Raw genomic sequence first — 23,766 nt, 5'->3', positions numbered from 1 at the left:
GCGTGGGGAGGGGGATGCTTTATAGCAGGGGTGCCCAAACCACGGCCCAGGGGCCACTTTCCTTCCAACAGCGAAGGAAAGGCTGGCCTTGCTTTGTGCAAGGTCTTTTATAGGTCTTGAGCTATTGCAATACCTTCGTTCATTCATACAAGTTCCATGCGTAATATATTCATTTATGTAAATTTGTTCAAATTTGAAATGTAAATTAATTCTTGTTTTTCCAGACCCCTGACACAGTGTCAGACAGATGGTGTGGCCCTCCTGCCAAAAAGTTTGGACACGTCTGCTTTATAGGATTGTGCTGTTGGAAATGTAAACAAGGGTATAGGAGAAACATCCCATACTAAACCCTTGTATAATTTTCCCAAACTCTAAACAAATTTGAGACAATATATTCTTTTCCTGTCTGTGTCTTTTCCAATGCCTATTATTTCAGGATGATAGTCCCAAAGAAAGTCCCCTATGTTTCAACATAGGTTGCCATAGATAACCTCCCTACAATTTTGCACCTATAACAAAATTTCTAAACGTGTGCTTAAATCTTGTTTTTTCAATCGGAACCTCTGTCAATCTGTGTTCCCCAGAGCCACAGTCAATCTGTTTCCCTCGATGACAAAGACGATCTCTTCAGGAAACTATTAATGCTAAAGAGATCCCCCAAAATATTCAATTTAGCCAACTAATAGTATAGAAAAACTGTTGTGATTTGACTCTATATACTTCTACTTTGGAACAAAATTCAAACAAAGTCGTAAACTATTAAATCTTCTTATCATAAACAGGGTATTATGAAAATTATTATTTTTGCATAAAGCACTGCCTACAGAGAACCACAATCAAATTAATGATTATGCCTTAATGAATGCCAATTTGTAACTGTCTTTAGATTCAGTGATGTTTAATAGTCATTTAGTTTCACTCTACTTTAGGAAACAAACCCAATTAGTTTATTTTCTTTGTTCTTTGTCTTAGAAGAGTTGGGTTTGATCAATATAGATTTTTATCACAATTACTGTGACCCTAAAAGTGATATTATTTCCTACATATAAAAGTAAAAATATTTCCATAGGCTGTCGATGGTGTTAGCAGTGCAGTTAAGTATAAAACAAGATTAGTTCTTAGAAGGAATTGTCACTGGAAACAAATGCCTACATAAAAACCAAACACTACATAAAACTCATTGGGCTTCATGGTTTTTATGTATATTTCAAACTCTGGTTCACTGAAAGGTCTGCCTGAACTTGAAATCTTTAAAGTGAACATGGTATGTTTTGGAATGTGTTAAGAGTGTTTATGGCTCCTTTTGAAATGGGCAAATCTCATGGGCTACATACAGGACTTGAGCTTGAAATAATAGAAATGTGTTACTAAGACACTGCTAACTTTCATGATTTTGCAGCAGAAAAAATATATACATTTCTGTCATTCAGAACTCTTTGATAAAGTGACTTGCAGATGTCACAAAAACCACCCAAGTTGGCTATTCTGTTTCCTTGGGAAAAGTATGAAAGGCCTGGCCAGCATCACCCAGGGAGTAACTCAGTAGGTATAATCCAAAAAACAGCAACAGAAAAACTCATTGCAAATGTGAACTATGTATGTACTTTTAACTAAGCTCCTTTTGACTGCCCAGGGGAAAGGCAGGCAACCCTTGCCCATGCACCTATTGCTCTGCAGAGACACCAGGACAAAGGCGCAGTAGGGGTTCCCTTGCTTTGCTTTTCATAACTCCTGGGTCACTGGCCATATTTACCTTTTGGATTGGCTACTTAGGGTCATTGGAGCCATTTTACTTTTTTACTCTGGGGACTCTGGCAGGCTTCACAGTCCAATGACTGTGACTCTTAGTTACTCATCAGTTGGGGATGAAGGGGAAGGTGAACAACAACAATAAAGCAGAAGTAGCTGCTCCTTCCACAAATGACAGGCAGCCCAATCCTGAAGGCAGCGGCTTTGCCAAGTGCAGCAGTGCCAATGCATTGGGGCAATCGTCTCAAGCCCCACTATTATTCCAGTGCGGACTTGAGAGACTCTGTTGGGCTTCCTGGCCCAATATAGAGTTCAGGATCCGGCGGAGTGCTCCGCCGGTCCCACTGGCTCCTGCCCCAGTTCCTCCCCGCCTCACCCTCCCCACACCCTGAGACCCTCCCTGCCGCCCAGAGCTCTTACCTAGCTTAGGGCAGCTTCTGGACAGCACTGGGCTCAGCGCAAACCAGCGCTGATTGCACGCAAGGTGTTGCAGATGTGCCTTACAGGCATGTTTGCTACACCCAACGCCAGTGCTGGCCCAATTTAGGACTGGGCCCTAGGACTTCTTATGGAAGTTCCTTCTAGGACTTCTTATGGAAGACGGCCAAGAACAGGTGAAAATCCAGTTTCACTATAGGCACCTACCTTATTTGTTGCATCAATAAATTTTACTCCCTTATAAGAGACTGATAAAACAATCGTAGGAACTTTCTTCATTTGTTCTGTAGATTTCTGAAATTAAAAACAAACAGGAAAAAATAGCACTGACCTCTGTAGCCTATGCCAATATTTTCTCTTCTGCCCAAGATAACAATATACCACCTGCAATCTATAAGGAAGATAGGGACAAACATGTCTCTTTATATATTTGGATGCTCCATTTCTGAAAGCAAGTGGAGTATTAAATAAATGAATTCCCAGCACTGCTGTTCAAGGCACATGAACATTGATTGAGTCCACAAAAACTTGATCTTTTTCTTCCAAGTGATAATAAGAGGGTAATACAAAAATAGCTGGCTTTTGCTTTGGCTCTTGTAAAGTGGCAGCAAAATTACTTGGCTCCTAATGTAATAGCTGGTTATTTGGACAACTGTGATGTAGTCTATTCCGGTGCTTACTTTGTGATGGATTCTTTTATCTGTCTTCAATCTGGTCATTTTGTAAGCACTTATCAGATTTCTTATCATGTTGTTAGGGCCTATAACTGAGCAAATGCAATTTTTTTTCCAGTAAGAATAAAGCACTTCTCTTAACTAATTTGACTTCCTACTTCAGTTAAATTAGAGGGATACAATAATAAAAAAAAGAAAAGGAAAAAGTCAAACAGTGAGTTTGATGGTAGATAGGAAGGTAAGCATCAGTTCAGACAAGATAGCCCATGATTAGATTTCTTGTCTAAATGGATTATGCTAACCAGGAATATGAATTAATGTCCATAGAACGGCATAGCTAGCCAAACTTCTGCCTTTTAAAACAAGCATTTCTTGCCTTTGAATGTGGGTTTGTCAGCACTGATCCTAAATACACTGCCCCAGTCCACAAGCAGGTTATGCAGTGGAACCATGGAGAAGAGGCTTCTACTCCGAAGTCTGTTCCATGGTGTTCAGTGGGGCTTAGTCCCAGGAAAGTGTGTGTAGGACTGCTGCCTTAGTGATATGCAGGCACATATCTAGCAGAAGACACACTCAGTTGAGAGGCAGCAGGAGGTGGGTGGAACAAAGGGCACAATATATACCTGTGGGGATTGTAGAAAACAGATTCAAATTGGGGAATGATCCACAAACTGTGTAGAACTTCTGCATGTATTTTTAGAATATGGGACAATAATTTATAGGCAGCCTTCTTGCAACTGCAATGATTCAGAGATCTAAAAAAACCTAAAAACTAACTGAAGGGTTCACAAATTATTAGGCCAAACTTAAACATTATGAAATTGACAAGGTTGTAGAGTGCTGCCCTGAGTGACCAGGCTGCCTTGGAAGCACCAAAGCAGAGCAGCTGTGGTTTCCTTCAACATAACAGGCATCCTGGCAGATTCTGCCCTGTCTTGAGAAATAAAATGCTTAAGAAGAATTTCTGTAAAGGAGGTGGAGCCTTGTGTTTGTTCGCTTCCAATTCATAAAGGCTACAAAGTCTTCAGTTGTTTGTGAAGCTCTGACTTCTGGCTCATGATAGGTATTATTCACTAAGCTTGATGAGCTTCAACTTCAGGTGCCAACAGTTTTCCTTCTTGTTCTACATATAGATAATGTGCTTGTCTGAGCACTCTCAGCAAGTGTTCAGACTTTATAATGAGAAAGATTGAGGTTATATTTTACATATTAAAAATTGACATCTTTGGAACACTTTTCCAAAACGCCTGCCTTTTCTGTACAGAACCTGCTTTTGAAATAGCTACATCTTCCAAGAACAGAATATCAGCCAATTATTTGCATTTTGCTATAGTTAGAAAATAAATGGAGTGTCCAGTGCAACCTTCCAATCACGAGCATTTCTATTTATTTCAATCTATTCCATAGCTTTATATTTATACCTAAATTGTGGAATAATTAAAATAATTATGGTAATAAGCTGTTAGTATTTATTTTCATTAACATGTATTTCACTAGGGAACACACAAATGCCAGTGACATTATTGCAATAAATATTTGCAGGTTTGAACCTAGAGATGTCCTTCTGTGCGTGGAAGACACTCACAAAAGGACTGTTTTCCACACCAATCCAGAATGTTGCATTAGAAAAGTAAAATTAAATCCAAACACAAATCTGCTTGCACAAATGACTGTGCTAGTTGCACATCTTGCACAAGCAAAACATGAATTGCCACGGAACCCATCCAGTGTGAACACCTACGCAAGCTTTTGTGCAAGACCATTTTTCTTTTGACCATGGTTCTTTGGTTTCAACTTAAAATGTTCATGTGAAGACAGACTGGAAATTTATAGAAGGCTAATGTATTCCAAGTCACAGGCAGAAGTTCAGGAACACGTAACATCATATTTTACGAGAGCCCAATCCTGAGCTTGGCTTTGTGGTACTGCGCACTGTTGCAAACGTGCCATAAGGCACGTCTGCGACACTTATTGCTGGGCTACTACCCATGCTAGCTCAGCACTGGCTGGCGATGGGCTAGCGCTGGGTGGGAGCCCAGCCTCCGCTGCTCGGCGGTCTCATGGACCGCCGAACCATGGCAAGGTAAGCGGGGGCAGGGAGGGGGGCAGGGAGGAGGTGTTCCAGGGAGGGGGGAGGCTTGAGGAGGGCGGAGAGAGGGCCAGCAGGAGGCGTGCCAGGGGGAGGGAGCGGAGAGGAAGGAAGCGGGTCCGATGAAGCTCTGCTCCACCAGATCCTGTCCATTTGTGCAGGGCTTGGCTCCCTACATGAACGCCTTTACTTTATCGCTGACCTTTTGGTTGGTGGTAAAGTGAGTAGCCCCATTGCGGGGCTGCTTCCCTTACCCGGGGGAAGGGGAAGAAAGTCCCCTTCTCCTGAGGTGCAACCCGTGGCAGGCTGAGGCAAGCAGGACGCGGCTGCAGCCGTTCTTGGCGCCGCTGCAGCCACACGCCCCAGCAGGTCAGGATTGGGCTGCCTTTCAAATTATAGGGAATTTAAAATAACCTGCAGTTGTTCTAAATGAGTTCCTGAGGTCTACCAAAAAGAACTTTGAGAGTCTGTTCCCATTCAAGCTCTCCACTAAGGAAGGAGTTCCCCATGATAGGTATGCCCTAGATGTGAGCAGGGCCAGCCCAAGACCTCCTGATGTCTGAGGCAGCATATCAAAGGTTAGAACATGATGAAGTGCCAGCCTTTGCTCCTCCCACTCTCCAACGTTTTAGCTCAACTTTCTCCTCCCATTCACATTTCCACTTCCTCTCTATCCCCCTCTTCTTTTTCCAGTACATGGAGTCACAGCAGAAAGATGAGCAGTGGAGGCAAGTAGGCAGAGAGATCAGCATCTATCATCAATGAGCTGCCTAAAGTCCAACCCTAAACTGCCTGGCGCCCAGAGTAGCAGCGGTGCCAAAATGGCTACTGCTGCATTCTCTGGGTTTTGGGCAGCCACTGGAATCTCCTCTGGGGCATTCGTCACCCTCCCCCGGGGAAAGGCCCAAGCCCCAAAATTGGGCTACTCAACTCTGCGCCGGTCCACTGCCAGCAGAGGTGAGTACTACATAGAGTAGTTCAGGGGTGGGAGGAGAGCAGAATGGAGGTAGAGAGGGGTGTGATGGGGCAGGGGATAACAAAATGGGAGCTGGGACAGGCCCGGGGGGGGGGCCGGGATTGGCAGAGGAGGCCTCTGCCTTATCCTAACCCCTTTCCCAAGCCTGGCAGCTTTACATGGAGCTGCTCAGATTTGCACCAGCAATTTAGCTGGAACAGATCACAATAGCCCCATTGGAAAGGCTGGAGTGTTACACAAGGAAAGGGGGAAAATATCCCCTTACCCCAAGGAGATCTCCAGCCTGTTTCTAACCTGCATTGGACATGGTATAGTTTGCTCAGCCCAGCTGCACCAGCGCAGGTTAAGCTTAGGCTGCCGCTGGTCTCATGGATGGGCTGGCACTAGATGTGGGCATGAATGCTAAGTCTTATTACAAAAGAGGAAAATACAAAAAGATGTACCAATCAAAAAATAGGGAACCTTCTCCTGTGGACTCACTTTGGCCATAAACATAACGCACTATGTGCATTTATAGATTTTAGTGACAGTATGAAAAACTGCTCAGATAAAATGCACTTTATTTATAACTGAAATTTAAAAGAAAAATTGAAGAGAGTTATTTCGTCTATATATCTGATATACAATATAGATGGGACTAGATGCATAAAACATTTGGAAGGAACAAGCTACTATAGTAATCTTTTCACTCACCCTATAGTAATATTTTCACTCACCCTCATTTTTGCACAGGCATCCTGGGTTGATTCTGTACCTCTTAGCTCTTTTACCAGCATAGAACCTAAATACTTAACGAACACAAACACACACACACACATATTATTTTCTGAAGGTAAAACAGAAAAAACAATTTTCAAAGACCGCTAAAATCTGTAGCCAAGAACTTTCTACAATTTTTAAAAATTTTTGCTTCCTCAGATTTTCACACAGAAAGCATTATTCCATTATTTGAACAGAAGTTATAAACAGTATGTGCAAGTATTACACGTGTCACTTTTAAAATAGATTTTAAAGTAGAGAAACAAACTCTATCTGAAGAAAAATCTCAGAAGACAAAATAAAGGATTTAAAATAATATCATTGCTGGTTATGCACACAGAGAATGTCTTTCCAATCTTTAGTTCTGTGGTGTGTTTCCAGAAAAATGTGGCTTAAGAGAATTGTGAAAAGAGATACATAACAATGTTCAGGATTATAGAGCAGCATTATAGCACTACATAAAATGTCCTCCTTTTGAAAGTAAATTCACTAAACAAAATATAGGAAAAAATGGTTTGGAAACCGATATATTAAGAGGCCATTATCAAGAAATATGATAAAGAAGTGGTAGTTTTGAAAAAGGATGCAAAAGATTTGACAATATTAAGCAACTGGATATTTCAGCAGAAATGGATAATAACCATTATTGCAATCCTATACATGCTTACCCTGGAGTAAGCACTATTGAATACAGTGGGATGTCTGAGGAAACATGAATAGGATTGTGCTATAAGAAAGGTTAATATTATTTTGAGGGGGGATTGTGTTGAATGTGACAGATTTTAACACAGATATTAACACTTACATAGAGAATTTATTATGGGAATGTTATGTCCTAATGAAGACAAATCAATACACCTTGACTCTGGTAAATTAATTCTATTATAACAAAGAATTATAAGAAGGAAAACAACAAACCCAAGAAATGTCTTAGGTAAATTACCTGATTTTAAAATTTAAAATATTAACAGACTCTCTTCTTACAGCCCAATCCTGAGCTCCCACATTGCCGGTCTTGTGCAAGCTGCCTGTAAAGCACTTCGCAACAGCCCAGTGATGGTTGCCGCTAGTGCTGAGGCCTGAGTGAGAGGGACTGGCCACCGAATGGGTTAAGTGCAGTGCCCAGTGGCAGGGAGGGGGAACAGGGCAGGGGAGGGGGCCAAAATGGGCAGGGGGAGGAGTGGTTCAGGTCCAGTAGAGGAGCAGGGACGACAGCAGAGGCTACCTCCAGATCCTGTCCCCGGCCTGAAAGCTGTACACAGGGCTACTCGGTTCTGTGCCAGCAATTGAGCTGGCATGTGTCTGAGTAGACCCACAGCAGCTGCTGGAGTCAACATGGGATAAGGGAACAAATATTGCCTTACCTCAAAGTGATCTCCAGCTTTGGAGATCTCTCCCTGCCTGTCCATGTGGGATACAGCAGCTGCCATTTTCGCGCCACTGTATCGCGGCATGGGCTGCCATAGACCCAAAATGAGAGATGAAAATACACCGCAGATACTTGAGTATGTGTTAATTTTACAGATATGCTGAAGGCAGGTTTGGAGCAAATATCATAGAATTTTCTATGATCCTCAGATAAGTGGGGGGGGGGTTAAACTTGGGAGGGGGTGCTTGACTATAGTTTTTTGTAATTTTACCCAGGGCCAGGTCCTGAAAAATAACCTACCAGTAACTGTCACCTAAGAAATGTACAGTTTTTAATTTATTAAAAACATAGTAAAAGATCATAAGATAAATTTTTATTCATTAACTTTTTAAACTCTGGTCTTCGTAACTTTTTTGTAAACACTATCAGAGTAAGTGCACTGTAAACAACATACCAGTAGAACCATTAATCAGATCCTTCTTTAAGGTGCCTGGTGTGTTAAGCCAGAGGTTTTACATGTAACAACTTATAACACATAATTGGGAGTGTGCAATTCAATTCCGTGGAGAGACAAGCAACAAGGAATGAATGTGAGCAAGTGCAGCTGCACATAGTTGTAACTCTATTTACTCAGAAGTAGATCCATTGCTTTCCATGGGTGTTATTCTTCAGTTATGGTGCACTGAACTGTAGCCTTGGACTTTGTTTCAAATGGTAACAAGGATTATAACCTGGAGTTTAAAAAACCAGACCTCTGTTAAACATTTGCAAAATGGAACAAGGCTGCAGAAGGGTTTACTAAAGAGAATGAGGCTTGCTTGATTTAAATGCAAGCCTTGAGTCCTTGCTGGCTTTTTGCTCAAGAGGAGAAAACAGGTTAACTTTGGCTGAAACTTGCCTTGAAGCCTGGTCACCATGGAGATTGATTGCTCTGTCATTATCTCAGCTGTTGCAAGAACCCTGACACCTGAGTGATCTCAAAGGTGAGGATATGATTTACACTTGATTTATTGGCAAAAGTTTCTCGCCTTGTAGGCGAGTATCTACAGTAATAGTATTTTCTGGCTTGGGTCCGAGAACCTTTTATAAAAAGGAGAGAATTTAGAGAGATAACACCTGAAATTATGCATTTGAAAATAAGGTATCAAGGGGATTCTCATTTAAACTGCTATAATTTTATTAAAGGAAAATGATAATAATTTGTACTATATTATACATAATTATACATATACTTCTGAAATAATTTTGGAAGATATTAAGACTAGGTCAAGGAATAATAGATTAAGCAGGGAAATGTTAATCTTAGAAAGTATAGGCTCATCAATTCTGGAACGAAAATGATAATTAGCATAGCTGATCAGGTTCAAGGTAATGCCTGACAGGAAATAGAAGAGGGAAGTAGAGCAGAAGATGGGTAACAATCTCTTGTTTCAATAAAGACTTTATTTGAAGTTTAGCAATGTTAATTAGTTTTGCTCCTGATTTTGTTTGATCTTTGAAAGCAACCTGTTTGGCCATCAGTATGAAAACCAGTTTATTTTAAAGAATTTTGGACCCAATCTAAACTGGGCCAGTGACAGGACTGAGCCCTAGCACTGGCACTGGGTGCTGTAAATGTGCTGGGCCCAGCGTTGGCAGGATGAGGATGTGCCACCAGCTGTCATAAGTGCAAGCTCTGCTCCGCCATACCCTGAACTCCATGTTGGACCAGACACGGAGTCTTTCAAGTCTGTACTGGCAAAATAGCTGGTGCAGACTTGACAAGCCCCATTTTGGGGCTCGGGGCTTTTCCTGGAGGAAGGGGATGCAAGTCTGACTGCTTCCGTGCCTACTGGATACAACAGTAGTCGCTTTGGTGCCGCTGCTCCAGTGGGCACTGGGAAGCTCAGACTGGGCTGCTAGTGGCCCTATTAAAAGCTGAAGAATGTGAAGAAAATTAGCTGCAGAAAAATTGAATTTCAAGCTATAGAGATTGAATTGACAAGAGACACATAGGAGACAGAATTATAAGACTCTCTAAAGTTTTATAATCATCTCTTAAATTTTGAGCGATGTGGATGCCTGCCAGTCCAGGTAGGTTCAGTTCAAGTATTGGTGAATAATAAGTTAGTTTAATAAGAATCTACACTGAGGTTTGTTCTCTAATGGGTAAAACTTAGGAAGGAATTACATTAAGCCTGAATTTGTTTAGGTCTTTTTTATTTATTTAAGAAATATTTTATTATAAATCTTATATATATATAAAGAGAGAGAGATACATAAAACCTTATAAATTATATAATCTATAACTTTCCCCCTGCTCCCATAATTGGACACACAACGCAGCTTACTAAACGCAAAAAATAGACAGAAGGATGTGAGGCTCCTTGCCCACTTCTGTATGAATACCTTCAAATAATGCATTATCTTAGCAACTGAGTTTGTAGGATGGGGGGAGTACAGTTAGCCCTCGGTATCCATGGGAGATCCATTCCAGGGCCCCCACGTGGATACCAAATTCCACAGATAATGAAACCTGCAGAGCCCACACAGTGTCTCAAATACTTATTGTCTGATAAGAGGGCTATGTCTGACCCTCCAGAGGTTACTTACAGCCTCCTCCTCCACAGTCCTGGGAGGGACACAACCGGAAGTCACTTTCAGTTATGTCCAGGAGGTCCTCTGAGACCCTTCACTGTTGTCACAGTGCATTTGATACAGAAAATGAAATTCATTACGGGTTTATTACGGTTACAAGTCATAGCAGGTATGTGCAAGCTCTTGGTTTTAGAGGCAGGTTGTCACTGATTGCCAGATGCAGGGGAGGGAACCAGGACGCAGGTTGTGCCTTGTGCGCTCCCTGGGGCATTTGATGGGCCACTGTGAGATACAGGAAGCTGGACTAGATGGGCCTATGGCCTGATCCAGTGGGGCTCTTCTTAAAAGACTACACAAATGACAAAGGTCATGCCCTGCACTGGACCATTTTCAGCTATTTGTAAAACGAACATTGGGTTTAGTGAACTTACAAATGCTTTGTAATCGCATGACTGGAAGATGAGTTTCTCTGGATGATGCTGCCAGTACTGGACTGGTGTTGATGCTGTTGCTTCATTAGGAGGTCGTAAGGTAATTGAAGGTTCACCCCAGTCTCCGGTCTGAAAATCAAATGTATTCCAAAAACCATGTAAACCAGAGACAATTTTGCTTTTAAAAATAGCTCTCTCCAGTGGTGACCAATTTGCCCTGGCTGGCTGCAGATTATAATTTTCTGTGTGTGCCGTTAGGAAGAATAAAAGAAACTCAGAAATGCTGTGTGTCTGGTATTTCTCACTACAAGACAGTGTCTCCTATCTGAATGTTCTGGTGAAGAGTGAAATATCACTTCTTTAAGCAGGCTTTTCAGTGAAACTACACCACAGTGCAGGAGAAATGGAATAAAACATGGAGCCAAAAGTTTCAGAAAATTGAGGCTTAGGAAAAATATAACTAAATTAACAGCCTGTCCCTATGCATGAAAGCTTGAAAGCAGGCCCCATTCATTTCACTGGGACTGAGAGCATCTGTACAACAGCAGCCAGATGTCCTGTCTGTGGGACCTACCCCCAAGTTGAATGCACAGGACTGCAGACTTAAGAGTCTTGCCTAGCGTAAATCTCATTTAAATCAATGCTACTTCTAATGAAATATGACTCACTGCAAGTGTTACCTCTAACTGTCACCAATCTGTTTGAAATGGAATTTTCTTTAACAAAACAATAGCATGTCAGTAGATACTCTCTAACATCAACAGCTCATATGAAATTCAAAAGTGCAGCTAAATAAATTACAGTCTATGTCCTTCCATCATCTTCTTCAGGGTGGTCTAAATTTGCTTCCTCTATTTGCTGCTTTTCAACTCTGCTTAGGTTAGCATTTGACACAAATTTTTCAAAGCTTACTAGCAACTTTAAACAACCTGCAATGTATTATAAAGAAAGGCTAACAGAAAGCTTATTTGCGAGTGAAAGTGTACGGCAACATTCTAGTCAGAGAGTCACATTTTATTTCTGAACCCAGGACAGAGCAAACAGAACAAGCTTCGTACATCTATTTCCATGAGCCACATAGTCAGAACAAGACAGAAGTTTGCACGTGGAAAGCACACGGTAAACTAGAAGACACCAATATTAATATTAACCTTTCAGTGTGAAAACTGAAGCAGGACTGCAGAAAATGAAACAAACAGACGACTTTGTGCCAACATTACTGTTTTCAGAAGCTGACAGTAATGTTGTTCATGTGATGCTTTCTTTTAAAAGTGCTTTAAAAGAATAGTTTTAAAGTTTTAAGTAACAGGAATAGTTAATACTCTAGCACAGTGGGAACTGGAAAAGAAGAGTTTAAGGGGAATGGCTCAGAAATTGGCAGCAACACAATTGGGATGATTGTGCTGCTGCCAGGAAGGGAAGGGTTTTTAAAACTTACCTGGGGGTCACTATGGCTCTCTGGAGGACCCTGTGACCCCTGCTGCAGCCTTCCTGGCAGCTTCCAAGTGCCGTAAAAAAAGGAAAAAAAAACACCATTTCCAGTTTCGCGATGAAAACAGGAAGCGGGTTTTTTCTTTTTCTCATCGTTTGGTGCTGCCAGGAGGGCTGCAGAGAGGGTTGCAGGCTCCCGATTCTCCAGAGAGTCATAGTGACCTCCAGGTAAGTGGAAAAACCCCTTCCCTCGCCAGCAGCAGCATGAGAGACCCAATCACACTGCTGCCCCCTCCCTTCCCCTGCAAATACTTACAGGGTCCCCAAAGTCTGAGTAAGACTTTGGCAACCACTGCTCTAGTACTATTCACCTTGTGACAAAGAGAACATAGGTATGCCTAGGTAATCCTTCCAGAGTTGCAGCTTTTTATTATCACTACTTCACTGCCTGCTAAGTAGACAATAATATAATCATGTTAATTTGCAATACTTTGCATTTATATAGCACTTTAGCGTGTTTGAATCACTTCAGATGCATTAACTTGTTGAAATCATTATGATCAACATTAACCACAATGAGCCGTTGACATGGAGGATCTACCAGGACAAGTTCTCCAACTTAAGGCCCTTTCACGTTTTATGTAGCAGGTGCAATTGACACTGGTGTTTTCTGTGTTCTCAAAAAGAAACACATCTCCAAACACCCAGGGAAATGTGGGGTGGGGTGGGGGACTGGCCTGGATTCTCTTGCATTTGTTCACTTAATGCTTATGAAAACCTTTTTCCCTTTGTGTTTTACAGAGACAAGGACAGCCAGCATCAGTGTACGTGAGGAAAAACAAATGCTGCAGACAGGGCAAGCCAACCTTTAATTGGTTTATGGATCAGAGTTGTATGTTGGGCATGATCCAGCCACATTAAAACACTTGTAGGGCCTAGTGATATCAATGGGAGAAATTTAAGTCAGATCGGCAATTGGACCTCCAGAGGAAGAATGCCACAGAATACCAAGTTCTCAGAAGCAGTCGCATGTGTGGACTATTGCCATCATGCCCTGCTTGTATGGTTCCTGTAGGCATCTGGCTGGACATTATGGGAAGCCAAGTGCTGGACAAGAAGGACTTTTGGTCTGATGCAGCAGAATCTTCATGTTCTAACAGCACTCAGAAGCACTTAATTCTGACTAGGCTGTGCCCTTCAGTAGTTATCAGTGTTAACAGAAATGTGGTTGTCATGCAACTGACAAGAACCATGAAAGGCTTGTAGCTTCATTCTCCATTTACTTATGTAATCTCATTAATGCAACTCATATAATCACGTTTCTTTTTCAAGATTACATTTTCTTCCACCCAAATGCTCAGCTTGTCAAGACTGTTTTTTTAAATATGACAGGAACCTTGATGATGTCTACTTGTTTTAAAACTTTGATTCAGATCACTTTTAGTGAGACAAATATATCCTGCTGTATGAACATTTACGCCAAGCACAACAGCTTTAAAAATGCAAGCTTCAGAAAACATGATATTGGTAAGGGATGCCAAAAGGAGAGGTGGCATAACATCTGTCTATATGCCACTGTTGAGTCAGCCACAAAATGAGGGCTACAATCTCGTATGTGCTCAATCACACAAAGTGCCAAGAAACATTGTTTTTTGCTCTTCCGCAATGAACCCTGGTGGCAGGCCCACTTGCCTAGATAATTCTTACTGGCTGGATCATGATCAATTGTATTTGTAAAAAATGTAAACTCGTGTTACTTCTGGGTTCACATTTTTTACACTCTCAAATTTTATAAAAACATTCATGCAGTAGTATAGTTGGTGGGGGTTGGGTGGGGGCAGGGCGGACCACCTCAGGTTCCAGCCCCAAACACTGTGAGGGGAGAAACCAAGGTAGGCCAGCCAAGATGGTGGCTGCTGCCTCTTTCTGTTTTCTGAGGAAGCCTCTTGGCCTAGCTCTAAGCAGACATATCTTTGTGCACCCCCTTCTGCCAGAAAGGTGCGCGTGAAGAAGCAGCCACTTGGAGCTGGGCCAAGTGGCTTCTTCCTGGTTGGAAAGAAAAAGGCAGTGGCAGCTTTGCTGCCTCCTTCCTCCTCCTCTGGAGGCCCCTGCTGTAGAAAGGGGGTGGCAGGCACATCATGAAGGAGGAGCAGGAAAGCAGTGGGCATATTTTGAATTGGAAGACAGCGGCAGGGGCAACTGGAGCCATGCTTCTGATCCAATTGCTGCCATCGCATACTTCTGATTTACAATGAGGCTCAGAGCCTCCAGAGAAGGAGGAAGGTGGTGGCTGGCACATTGCCAGGCTGCCGCCGCCTTCTCTTCTGGGGAGAATAGGAAGCGACATCATAACATCACAGCAGTGTGTCATGTCCTGACATCGCTTCTGGGTTATCCCTGGGGGACTTTGCCCAAAGTTCCTGGATGGTGTTGCTACACCACTGTATTCATGCATGTTCTGAGTCCAAGAGCTAGGAAGTGATAGCTGTAAGGAAATGAAAAATGTTCAGCTCTTGAACAGAGAAAAAATGGATTGTCCCTTTTGCACACCTTGAGGCTGCAGCACATACAAAGGTTCTCTCTGCATCCAATTTCTCAGGTTACCCTTTAGGTAGTATAAGTATCTACATGTTGAGGAGTAATTTGCTGCACTTGTGGAATTCCTGGTGACTTTCTCCCATTTTACAAGAGGAAGGAAAATTCAGCTCCCACCCAGTTTGCCAGCATCAATCAGTTCATGGATAGGAAGATCCATGAACAGATCTTTGGATCAAATTGTATGCGTGTTATTCTTGTGAAGATTGTATTCCTTTAAAACTAAATTGGCAACATGACAATTTTGATGGCTGGGAGTACTGCATCTAAACAAAACTAAAGGAAGACGGAAATTGAGAGAAGACTTAACCAAAGCACACAGAAGTCAAGATAGTCACATATCTTTATGAAGCCAAACACATATAATCTTTCACATATGGGATCTGATCCACCCACAGTTAAGCACTTTGAAGACCCAATTAATCAATTCATTGGGAGATTCTTAAGCACACATTCATCTCTCCCATTAAAATACATGGGAATTAAAAGTGCTTAACTTTGAACCAGATTATTTGCACTGTAAAGAGTAAGCACTGTGCAACTGCTGATTGCTTACGCTTCATTAATAAATAAAGAACCATTGATAGCATGGGTGCTTTTTGGTGCTTATAGCATAAGTCATCTTTTTACTCAAGTGAAATTTCTCTTTCCAGCAATTTTTATTTCCTCGGACCCATAAAAAAACCTCAAAATTCAATTCTATCAATAGTCACATCTTTAAAAGTTTCAGCGGGGTTCCTCAGTGGTTCTGTAGGCTTCTGCTGAGGCTGAGAAAAGAGGAAGCCAATGCAGAGCTACATTCAGATGCCACCCCATCTCCCTCCTAACTGCCTAATCAGAACTGTGCTTAGTTGTAGGTGGCTAAATAAGTAATAAATATTCTATTATTAGGCCTGTCAAGAACTGGTAGCTGGTGGCAGAGTTCCAGAGGCTGTGGCAAATGTTAGTTGCATTTTTGCTGTAGAAGGAACAAGCAGCTGCTTCATGTGTGGCTTCTGGTGCCACAATGATTAATAATTGCAGTGGAATAATCATGTAAATCATGACACATGAATGGTGAAGCGTCTCTTTTGTACATGTTATATACAGAAGCAATAATGTATATAACATATAGCAGAAAGCAACACCTGAATACATCCTTTCAGCTGATGTTCCAGTTACAAATTATAAAGACATTTTCTGTCTAAAGGTATATGCAGTTTGTTTACAGATCAAGACCTACTATAAGACACCACCCATGAAATACACATTGATGTGACTAATTAGTGCATTTCAAAATTGGGGGAAACAGCTTTGGAAACTAAATGGAGCATCCTCCTTGGCCACAAGAAAGGAAAGGCACAAAACAGAGTGAAATTGCAGAAATTATGCAATTTACACATATTCTTGTCTTTGAAGGTGAACAAAGACAAATACCTGAAACAGAAACTGAAAGTAATATGAGATAATAATTTTTTTAAGTCAGACTTGAAGCTTTAAAAACTGTATCTGGTTACACAAAAACCAACACGCGAGTTGCACACTATGAAAAACGAATGTATAAACACATACATAACAGTCCTGGAAATCACTGGATGTTACACATTGCTTTGCAGCCTGAGAAGCACGCACCTGCATTAAGTGTTAACAACACCAAGGCAACACACTGAACAGCAATACAGCGACAACGTAGCCATTGACCAAAGTATCTTACATTATGAACCTGATGGACTGCTGAGTAAGGATATCCTGCATTCTGGTTGGTCCATATTTCACAGACAGAAGACTGCTAATATAAACAGAAAACTATATCTCATCTTATAAATAGTAAATCATGGCAAAAACCCCAAACCCAGAAAGAATAAATATTGCAGGGGGGAGGGGGAAGAAGACAAGACTTCAAGGTGTTCTTTTAAAACAATTGATAGTTTTAAATTGGCAACAGATCTTTTTTTAGTATATATATACTGACAACTCATTGTTCCATCATGCAGGTGGAACCTCGGTATCCACTGATTTGACTCACCACTTATACCAAGGTCCACCTTTAAATGCCTTCTAACAAGGAAAAAAGCATCAAAATCCAATTTCCTACCTTCGCACTGTTAAATGCAGCAATTATAATTTCATTCCTCTAAATTCCATTATTCACCCCATCTAGTGCCTAAATGTGGTATAGTGTCTATACCAGGGGTGCCCAAACCCCGGCCCATGGGCCACTTGCAGCCTGCTGCGGGTCCCCATCCGGCCCCCAGGGGGTCCTCCCATCTCCAATGAGCACTCGGCCCTCACCCCAGCCCGCGCTGGCCCGCTGCACAAGTTCTGTGCCTTGCTTTCCCTCACTGCTGCTGAGCTCAGTGGCAGCGAAGGAAAGACAAGCCCAGTGTATGCGCAGGGCCTTTTATAGTGGGAAGTTAACGTGAGACTTGCAGGTCTCGCGTTACTTCCCACTATAAAAGACCTTGCATGCTTGCTGGCTGGTCTCTTCCTGCCTTGCCCATGGGCTGGGCTGGGCTCCGCTCGACTGGGCTCCCCTCCCCTCCCCTCCTGCAACCTGAGCCAGGGGAGTGCAGGGGAGAGAGAGGGGGAGAGGGAGAGAGAGAGAGAGAGAGAGAGAGAGAGAGAGGGAGGGCAGCCCAGCCCAGCCCGCAGCCCATGTCTCTAAGGAAGGGAGGGCTGGTTGGCTGGCTGGCCAGGTAGTCAGGCAGCAGCAGCACATGCTGCCCTAGCCACCGAGGAAGGCAGGCAGGTAGGCAGACAGGTAGGCATGCAGCTGGGCGAGCAGGTGGGCGGCCAGGCAAGACCACATACCACCCAAGCAAATGAGGGAGGGAAGGAGGGAGGGCAAGGGGGCAGGCAAGCAGGTGGGTGTCTGTGTGGAAGATCCCCCCTCTATTTGTGTGTGTGTGTGTGAATGGGATCATACTGGCATGAAGATTCCCCCCTTATTACGGTGAATGGGATCATAAACTGGCATGAAGATCCCCCCTTATTAGGGTGAATGGGATCATAAACTGGATTGAATTCATTCATTCATTCATTTTCTGTCTCTAATATATTCATTTATGTAAATTTATTCAAATTTGAAATGTGAATTAATTCTTTTTTTTCCCCTGTCCCGGACACAGTGTCAGAGAGATGTTGTGGCCCTCCCGCCAAAAACTTTGAGCACCCCTGGTCTATACCAATGCATTCTGGGGCAACAATGGAGGAGCAAGAGTCCTGGAAGTAGGTCTTAAAAGCTATTTTTCTACTGATTTGATATCCACTGATTTTTTTTTTTATCCAGGAAACCCAGTAGATAACGAGGCATGACCTGTATTTTTATGGAAACAAAGACATAACTCAAGGATTTCAGAGACCTATTCAACGAATAAAATTTATAATTCTGAAATAAAACAGAGCAGTAGAAAAGGAAAAGCCTGTACCCTTCAGTCATATCTTAGCCTGCGATCTACATTCTGCAGCAGTGTAGACTTTAAGTGTAGATTTCAAACAAGTGTTAGACAAAGAAGGCAAAAAAAAAAAAAAAAGATTACTGAACATCATGAAACAAGCACCATGGCTGAGTCATAAGCACCAACTTCAAGGGTGTTTGAACACAATATTTGAAAGATACTTTCTCTAGTCCACCAAGGACAGATGGTGCACAACCTTCAGCCATTTCAATGGAACAGGCATAGAAATAACCAGAGCAGAGCTCAGGGAGTGGACCAGTACCTCCAAAATGCCATCCAGGCTGCAACAGTTGGCAAGGAAGAGCTACATAACAGTAATATGGAGGAACCAACTAACACCTCATTCCAACCGTGGTTTGGAATGCAGGCTATTAGAATTCATGCCATGTGCAGACTTTGTATGCCTGGAAATAGAAAAGTAAAGCAAGGGATACAACGTCATAACCACAAAGGGGGGGGGGGAAACCCCAGCAAAACGGATTTGTAAAATCTGACAAACCCCTGGTATATATTTCCTTATTTGGACAACACAAGCAAATTCAAGATAATAGTTCATAGTAGCCAAGCAACTAAAATAAGCACCAGATAGAGCAGCTCTCCACAGTTTCCCGAGCAGGCAACAATGAAAGGCCTTAAACAGATGAGAAATACAACTACTGTCTCTGGAGTACCTAGCAATTAATACATCAAAATCTTAACCACAGTATGCAGAGTACAGCCAGTAGTTGGAGACAAGCAGCAGGAATTTAATATCAGTGTCTAAATTAAGCCTGCATTCAAACAGACACAACTTCCTGCAAGAAAATCACTATTGCTCCTACTTTTCCTCTGTGAAATCTGAATGCTACGCGCTGGCTGAAGCTGCATCACTGTTAAAAGTCTAGCAGTGGAGGAGGCTTTTCTCTAAACTGGCCAGCAAGTGTTCATACAACCCAGTCCTTCTTTTATTCCAAAAATTAATCATACATAATATGACCATCTACAAAGTGCATTATCACAATTTATGTGTTATAATCTAAACAACAGTGAAATAACTAGGCTATGATTTAAACACAAATAATTCCAGTACCATAATATCAGTGAACAGCTCCTTTCACACTCAAACCACAAACAAGTTAACAGAGAAACAGAAATAATAACAAATAGGCCTAATATCAGAGTGCCTACAATTAAATCCTGCACAGAAGTGCAATGCTGACACCAGATTTGGGGGGGGGCATGGGACAAAGCCCTCCAATGAGCTCCCATGGCACCCATTGCCTGATGGTATACTGGGTGCTACCACTGCCACTGGTACTAAGGGTTTTGGAGACTGGCCTGGATACAAGCCTCATCTCTGAGAACATCCCAGAGGGGCGATTATGATGACAACCCAGACATCAAACTGTCACAACCAGTTGCATTGTACTGTACTATGTGCCTGTGTGAATCAAATAAAGTCATATAATTTAGATTTTTGACTACTGAAATTGAAATTGTTTGTATTTTTAAGAAATACTTATATTAACAGTCCTATCCTACCCTGGGCCTGTGCCAGTGATATCACTGGAGCACATCTGTATTGCCCTACATCTGTGGATCAGACCCCAGAAAGGGCCTGATCTGATATCGGTGGATCAGGCACCCCCAATCCCACCCCCTCCTGAGTCCGATCTACCCAATCCTGCTGCTGCCTCCCCCACCCTGTTCATTCCTCTCCCCACCCTCCCCCCCATCCCTGCACTGCCTGGTGGGAATTTTCCTGCTCTGGTATGTGCACACCTTCAATAGGATTGTGCGTAATCCTAGGCACATTTACTAGGGAGTAGGCCCCACTGAACACAGTGGAACTTACTTATGAAAAAACATGCACAGGATTGCACTGTAAGTGCCACTAATCCTTTTGAAGAAGGTAGGGCTATATAACAGTTGCTTCCTTCTGAATTCCTTTTTGGCAAGGAATTCAGCAGCAAGAATTCAAGTGTGACAGGCTCCAGTTCGGACAACCCAAAATATCAACTACTGCAGGCCTCTGAGGCAGCTGACAAGCAGGTATGAAACGTCATGATGGCATAAGGCTTGAGCCTGTGATAACTACTCAACCATACCAGGCCCACCGATGACCTTTGATGAGGAGATAATTTGAACAGTGTGAGTCATGACCTACCACTTGCACCTGTGGTACACAAGGCAGTGTAAGGTAGTATTGCACTATAACCTCCAGCCACTTCAGTGTGTGCAAGGAATTATTCATCATGAAGTTGAAGGAAAATTTCACGTACAGCCCTTTATGCTGTCTTGAAGAGGATCAGGGGGTCCAAAGCTTTCCTTAAACTCTTCCCTAAAAGATTTGAAACATCCCCAAAGAAGGGATGAGTAGCAGACTTCTGAAGATAATTTCTTCTGACCACATTAAAGCCTGGGGCTGATTTTACTCATTAGCTAGTTCTATGTCTGTTAATGTTTCAGTGCACAAGAAACTGTGACATGGTACAGCAGAAATTTTCAACTCGGTGGAAATGACCTTAACACAGAGATTCTTTGTTCTTTTGGCTACTTAGGAAATTATAATTAACACGCAATATAATTGTATATTCTCTACAATATAACTGAGTGCCAGAAGAGGAATTGTGAGTTATGATTCCTCTTCTCCATTTCCAGCGTAACATGTGCAGGTAGAACTTGCAAAAACTTGCAAATTAGCTGGTATCTCCTAATGTAGACAGAAACACCTGGAAAAATATTTCCATGGTGCAGGTGCTAATATCCAACCTTCGGGTGCCAACAGTTTAGATACAGATGTCTTGATACTTAGCAACTTAAATTTTTTAAAAAGTCACTGGGTTACAAAAGTCTGTTCTTCAGAAGACTGAGTGGCTGAGATCCTCAAAGCTCTTTGTTCTTTGCACATAACCCTCAGACATGCTCCCTACCCATCTTTTTGACCCGAAATGCTTGTCCCATGCCTTGTGCCAAAGAAATCCAAATTCTCCAAATGTAAAACTTAGAGTGAAGCATGCCAACTGAGCAACAATGCCCTTTTTGAATACATGGAGACAGCAGCAGTGGCAGAGAATTGGAACTTTCCTGAATATAGGAGATCAAGAAACTCTCCTTCAAACCTAGCACTGCCACGATAACCTCCAAGATGAGCTAACTGATTGATTGCCAACTGAGCACCGCGAAGTCTGCGCATTCCTATAAGGAAGTGGGCCATTGGGCAGAGATGCAAAACAGAGAAGAGAACAGGACATGTTAACTCATGCCACACCGCATTACATTATTGGTGTATGGTCTAAGCGGAACTCTTCCCATGAGGAAGTTTATCTTGTTTTTCAGCTCCATTCCACTCAAAAGCCGTAGATAACACTGCTGTGAGGATGTAACAGACCTACATGCCAAGGCTTACTGAGATAACTGAACCCCACAGTATGCCAGATAATCATTTAGTTGAGGACAGTTTTTGAAATGAGCTGGAATTGGGGCACCTTAAAATATGCCGTTTGACTCTAATTGAAGACCTACCAATTTAGCAATCAAACCCATCCTACTGAATGTTTAACAGCAATATGAAAAAATATGCATCAACTTGAAGAATTTAAGGATGCCATGGACCTATCCATGAGACATACCACGACAAGTACTAAGGAAGAGTAGTGTTCCATGCCAAATGACAGGGGTGTCTAAACCCTAGTCCAGGGGCCAAATCTGGCCCTCAGAAGGATTTTATTCAGCCCCCAAGGTTCCCCAGCTTCTCAGGGCTAAAAATAACTCAAAAGACGCACTTCTGGGTATACACCACATTCAGCCACTAGAGGTTCCAATTGTAATACAATGTAATGGAAAAGAATTATTACATTGCATTACACTCAGCACCTCTAGTGGCTGAATGAAAGATCTGGAATATAAATATAATATTAGTTAAACTTAAAATGGAGCAGAAACTGAGGAAAAAAAGGTTTGTGGTTTGCATCATAGGTTGCTTGATGCCTTTTCAAAATCCATTTCCTCCTCTTTTCATGCAAATCAGTTTTGCCCTCTGCTCCTACAATCCTGTTTCAAAATCCATTCCTCCTTCCTGGGCAAGTCAATTTTGCCCTCTTCTTCCTTCCTCCTTCCACCCCCACCCACTTATCGTATTCAATCAAACTCTCAGCACATCAGTCCTCCATGTATTTATTACTTATTTATTTTCTGGCCCTCAACACTGTGTCAGATATGAGATGTGGCCCTTGGGTCGAAAAGTTTGGACACCCGTCTAAGAATAATCAGATACCGTCAGACAAAGTGTATCACTAGGGAACAGGCAGAACACCCAGAACAAATACAGGTTGAGGATTTCAGGGCAGTGGTTCCTGTACCATTTAGATCCTTGAAGCAGGAAACACACAAGCTCGTCTTGTCACATGATAACATTGTCAGTTTGAGTTTGACTGTTACATTTGAATGTTCATGCCGATGGGGTGCACTCTGGTTACAAAGAGTTTTCTACAAGGTCACCTCTTTTATAGGTCCAAATACTGGCATGCAGGTTATGAAAGGCTGGTGGGCTACTCTAATCCAAGACTCTGGAGTCACTGCACATTATGAACGAAGAACAGAAGGATGGGTTTATTTGCCTGAATCCAGTTTCTTTCTGACACTCCATTCACCAAGATGGAATTCTTCTCTATTTGAACAAGTTTGCCCTAGGGTTGAGATGAGCTGGTACATGCAGATAGCATTAAAACTACCAAACTGTTTTCAAATTAATTTCCACCCAGCTGAACAGAATAATACTTTTTTCAGGGCAATTACTTCAGGTTCCTCCTGTCACTCAATGTGGACTTTTACCTTGTCTAATCTCAAAAAACATGCTAGCCTCAGCGCTGATCCTTCACAGCAGGATTTATCCAAACAACTTCAGTTCTAATGTACAGAACATACCCTGTACAGTGCATCTTTTGCTGAATGACTACCTCCTCCATGCCGATGTCACTATCACCCTGTCCCCAGCCTAAAATCCTTTTATCTTCAAATTGAATCTGGAGCAGGGTGTTGACATGGCAAACTTCTTTGGGCAGTGTAATCCCTTTGGAGAAGTTTTGTATAAAAAAAAAATATAAAACAGATTCTCTTCATGTTGAGCGTTTGAAAAAAAATGTTCAGAATGCATCAACAAGGAAAACATCATCTTGATTTTTTGAGTAGGATTTATTTTGGATACTTCAGTTTGTCCTGATTTTTTTCCATCATGCAGGTAAAAAATAAAATCATTTGGGT

At 42.2% G+C, this 23,766-nt stretch overlaps 1 protein-coding gene across 14 annotated transcripts in view; it reads right to left on the bottom strand.

Moving 5' to 3' along the window:
• The window catches only part of ANKS1B (ankyrin repeat and sterile alpha motif domain containing 1B), a 406,398-nt gene that overhangs the window by 10,819 nt on the left and 371,813 nt on the right, over nucleotides 1–23,766 (bottom strand). For 5 of the 14 annotated variants that reach the window (XM_066634628.1, XM_066634635.1, XM_066634629.1 and 2 more), the window contains 4 exons: nucleotides 16,782–16,856; nucleotides 11,063–11,191; nucleotides 6,643–6,714; nucleotides 2,395–2,481 (listed from right to left, as the gene is read on the bottom strand). In XM_066634628.1, the coding sequence (XP_066490725.1) occupies nucleotides 2,395–2,481; nucleotides 6,643–6,714; nucleotides 11,063–11,191; nucleotides 16,782–16,856 (363 nt within the window). The remainder of the gene's footprint in view (nucleotides 1–2,394; nucleotides 2,482–6,642; nucleotides 6,715–11,062; nucleotides 11,192–16,781; nucleotides 16,857–23,766) is intronic. The other 9 variants (XM_066634631.1, XM_066634639.1, XM_066634633.1 and 6 more) reach the window with 2 other exon arrangements.

The sequence above is a fragment of the Tiliqua scincoides genome, chromosome 7, assembly GCF_035046505.1.
Source record: "Tiliqua scincoides isolate rTilSci1 chromosome 7, rTilSci1.hap2, whole genome shotgun sequence".
NCBI lineage: Eukaryota > Metazoa > Chordata > Lepidosauria > Squamata > Scincidae > Tiliqua > Tiliqua scincoides.
This window is presented reverse-complemented; position numbering and strand designations above follow the sequence as displayed.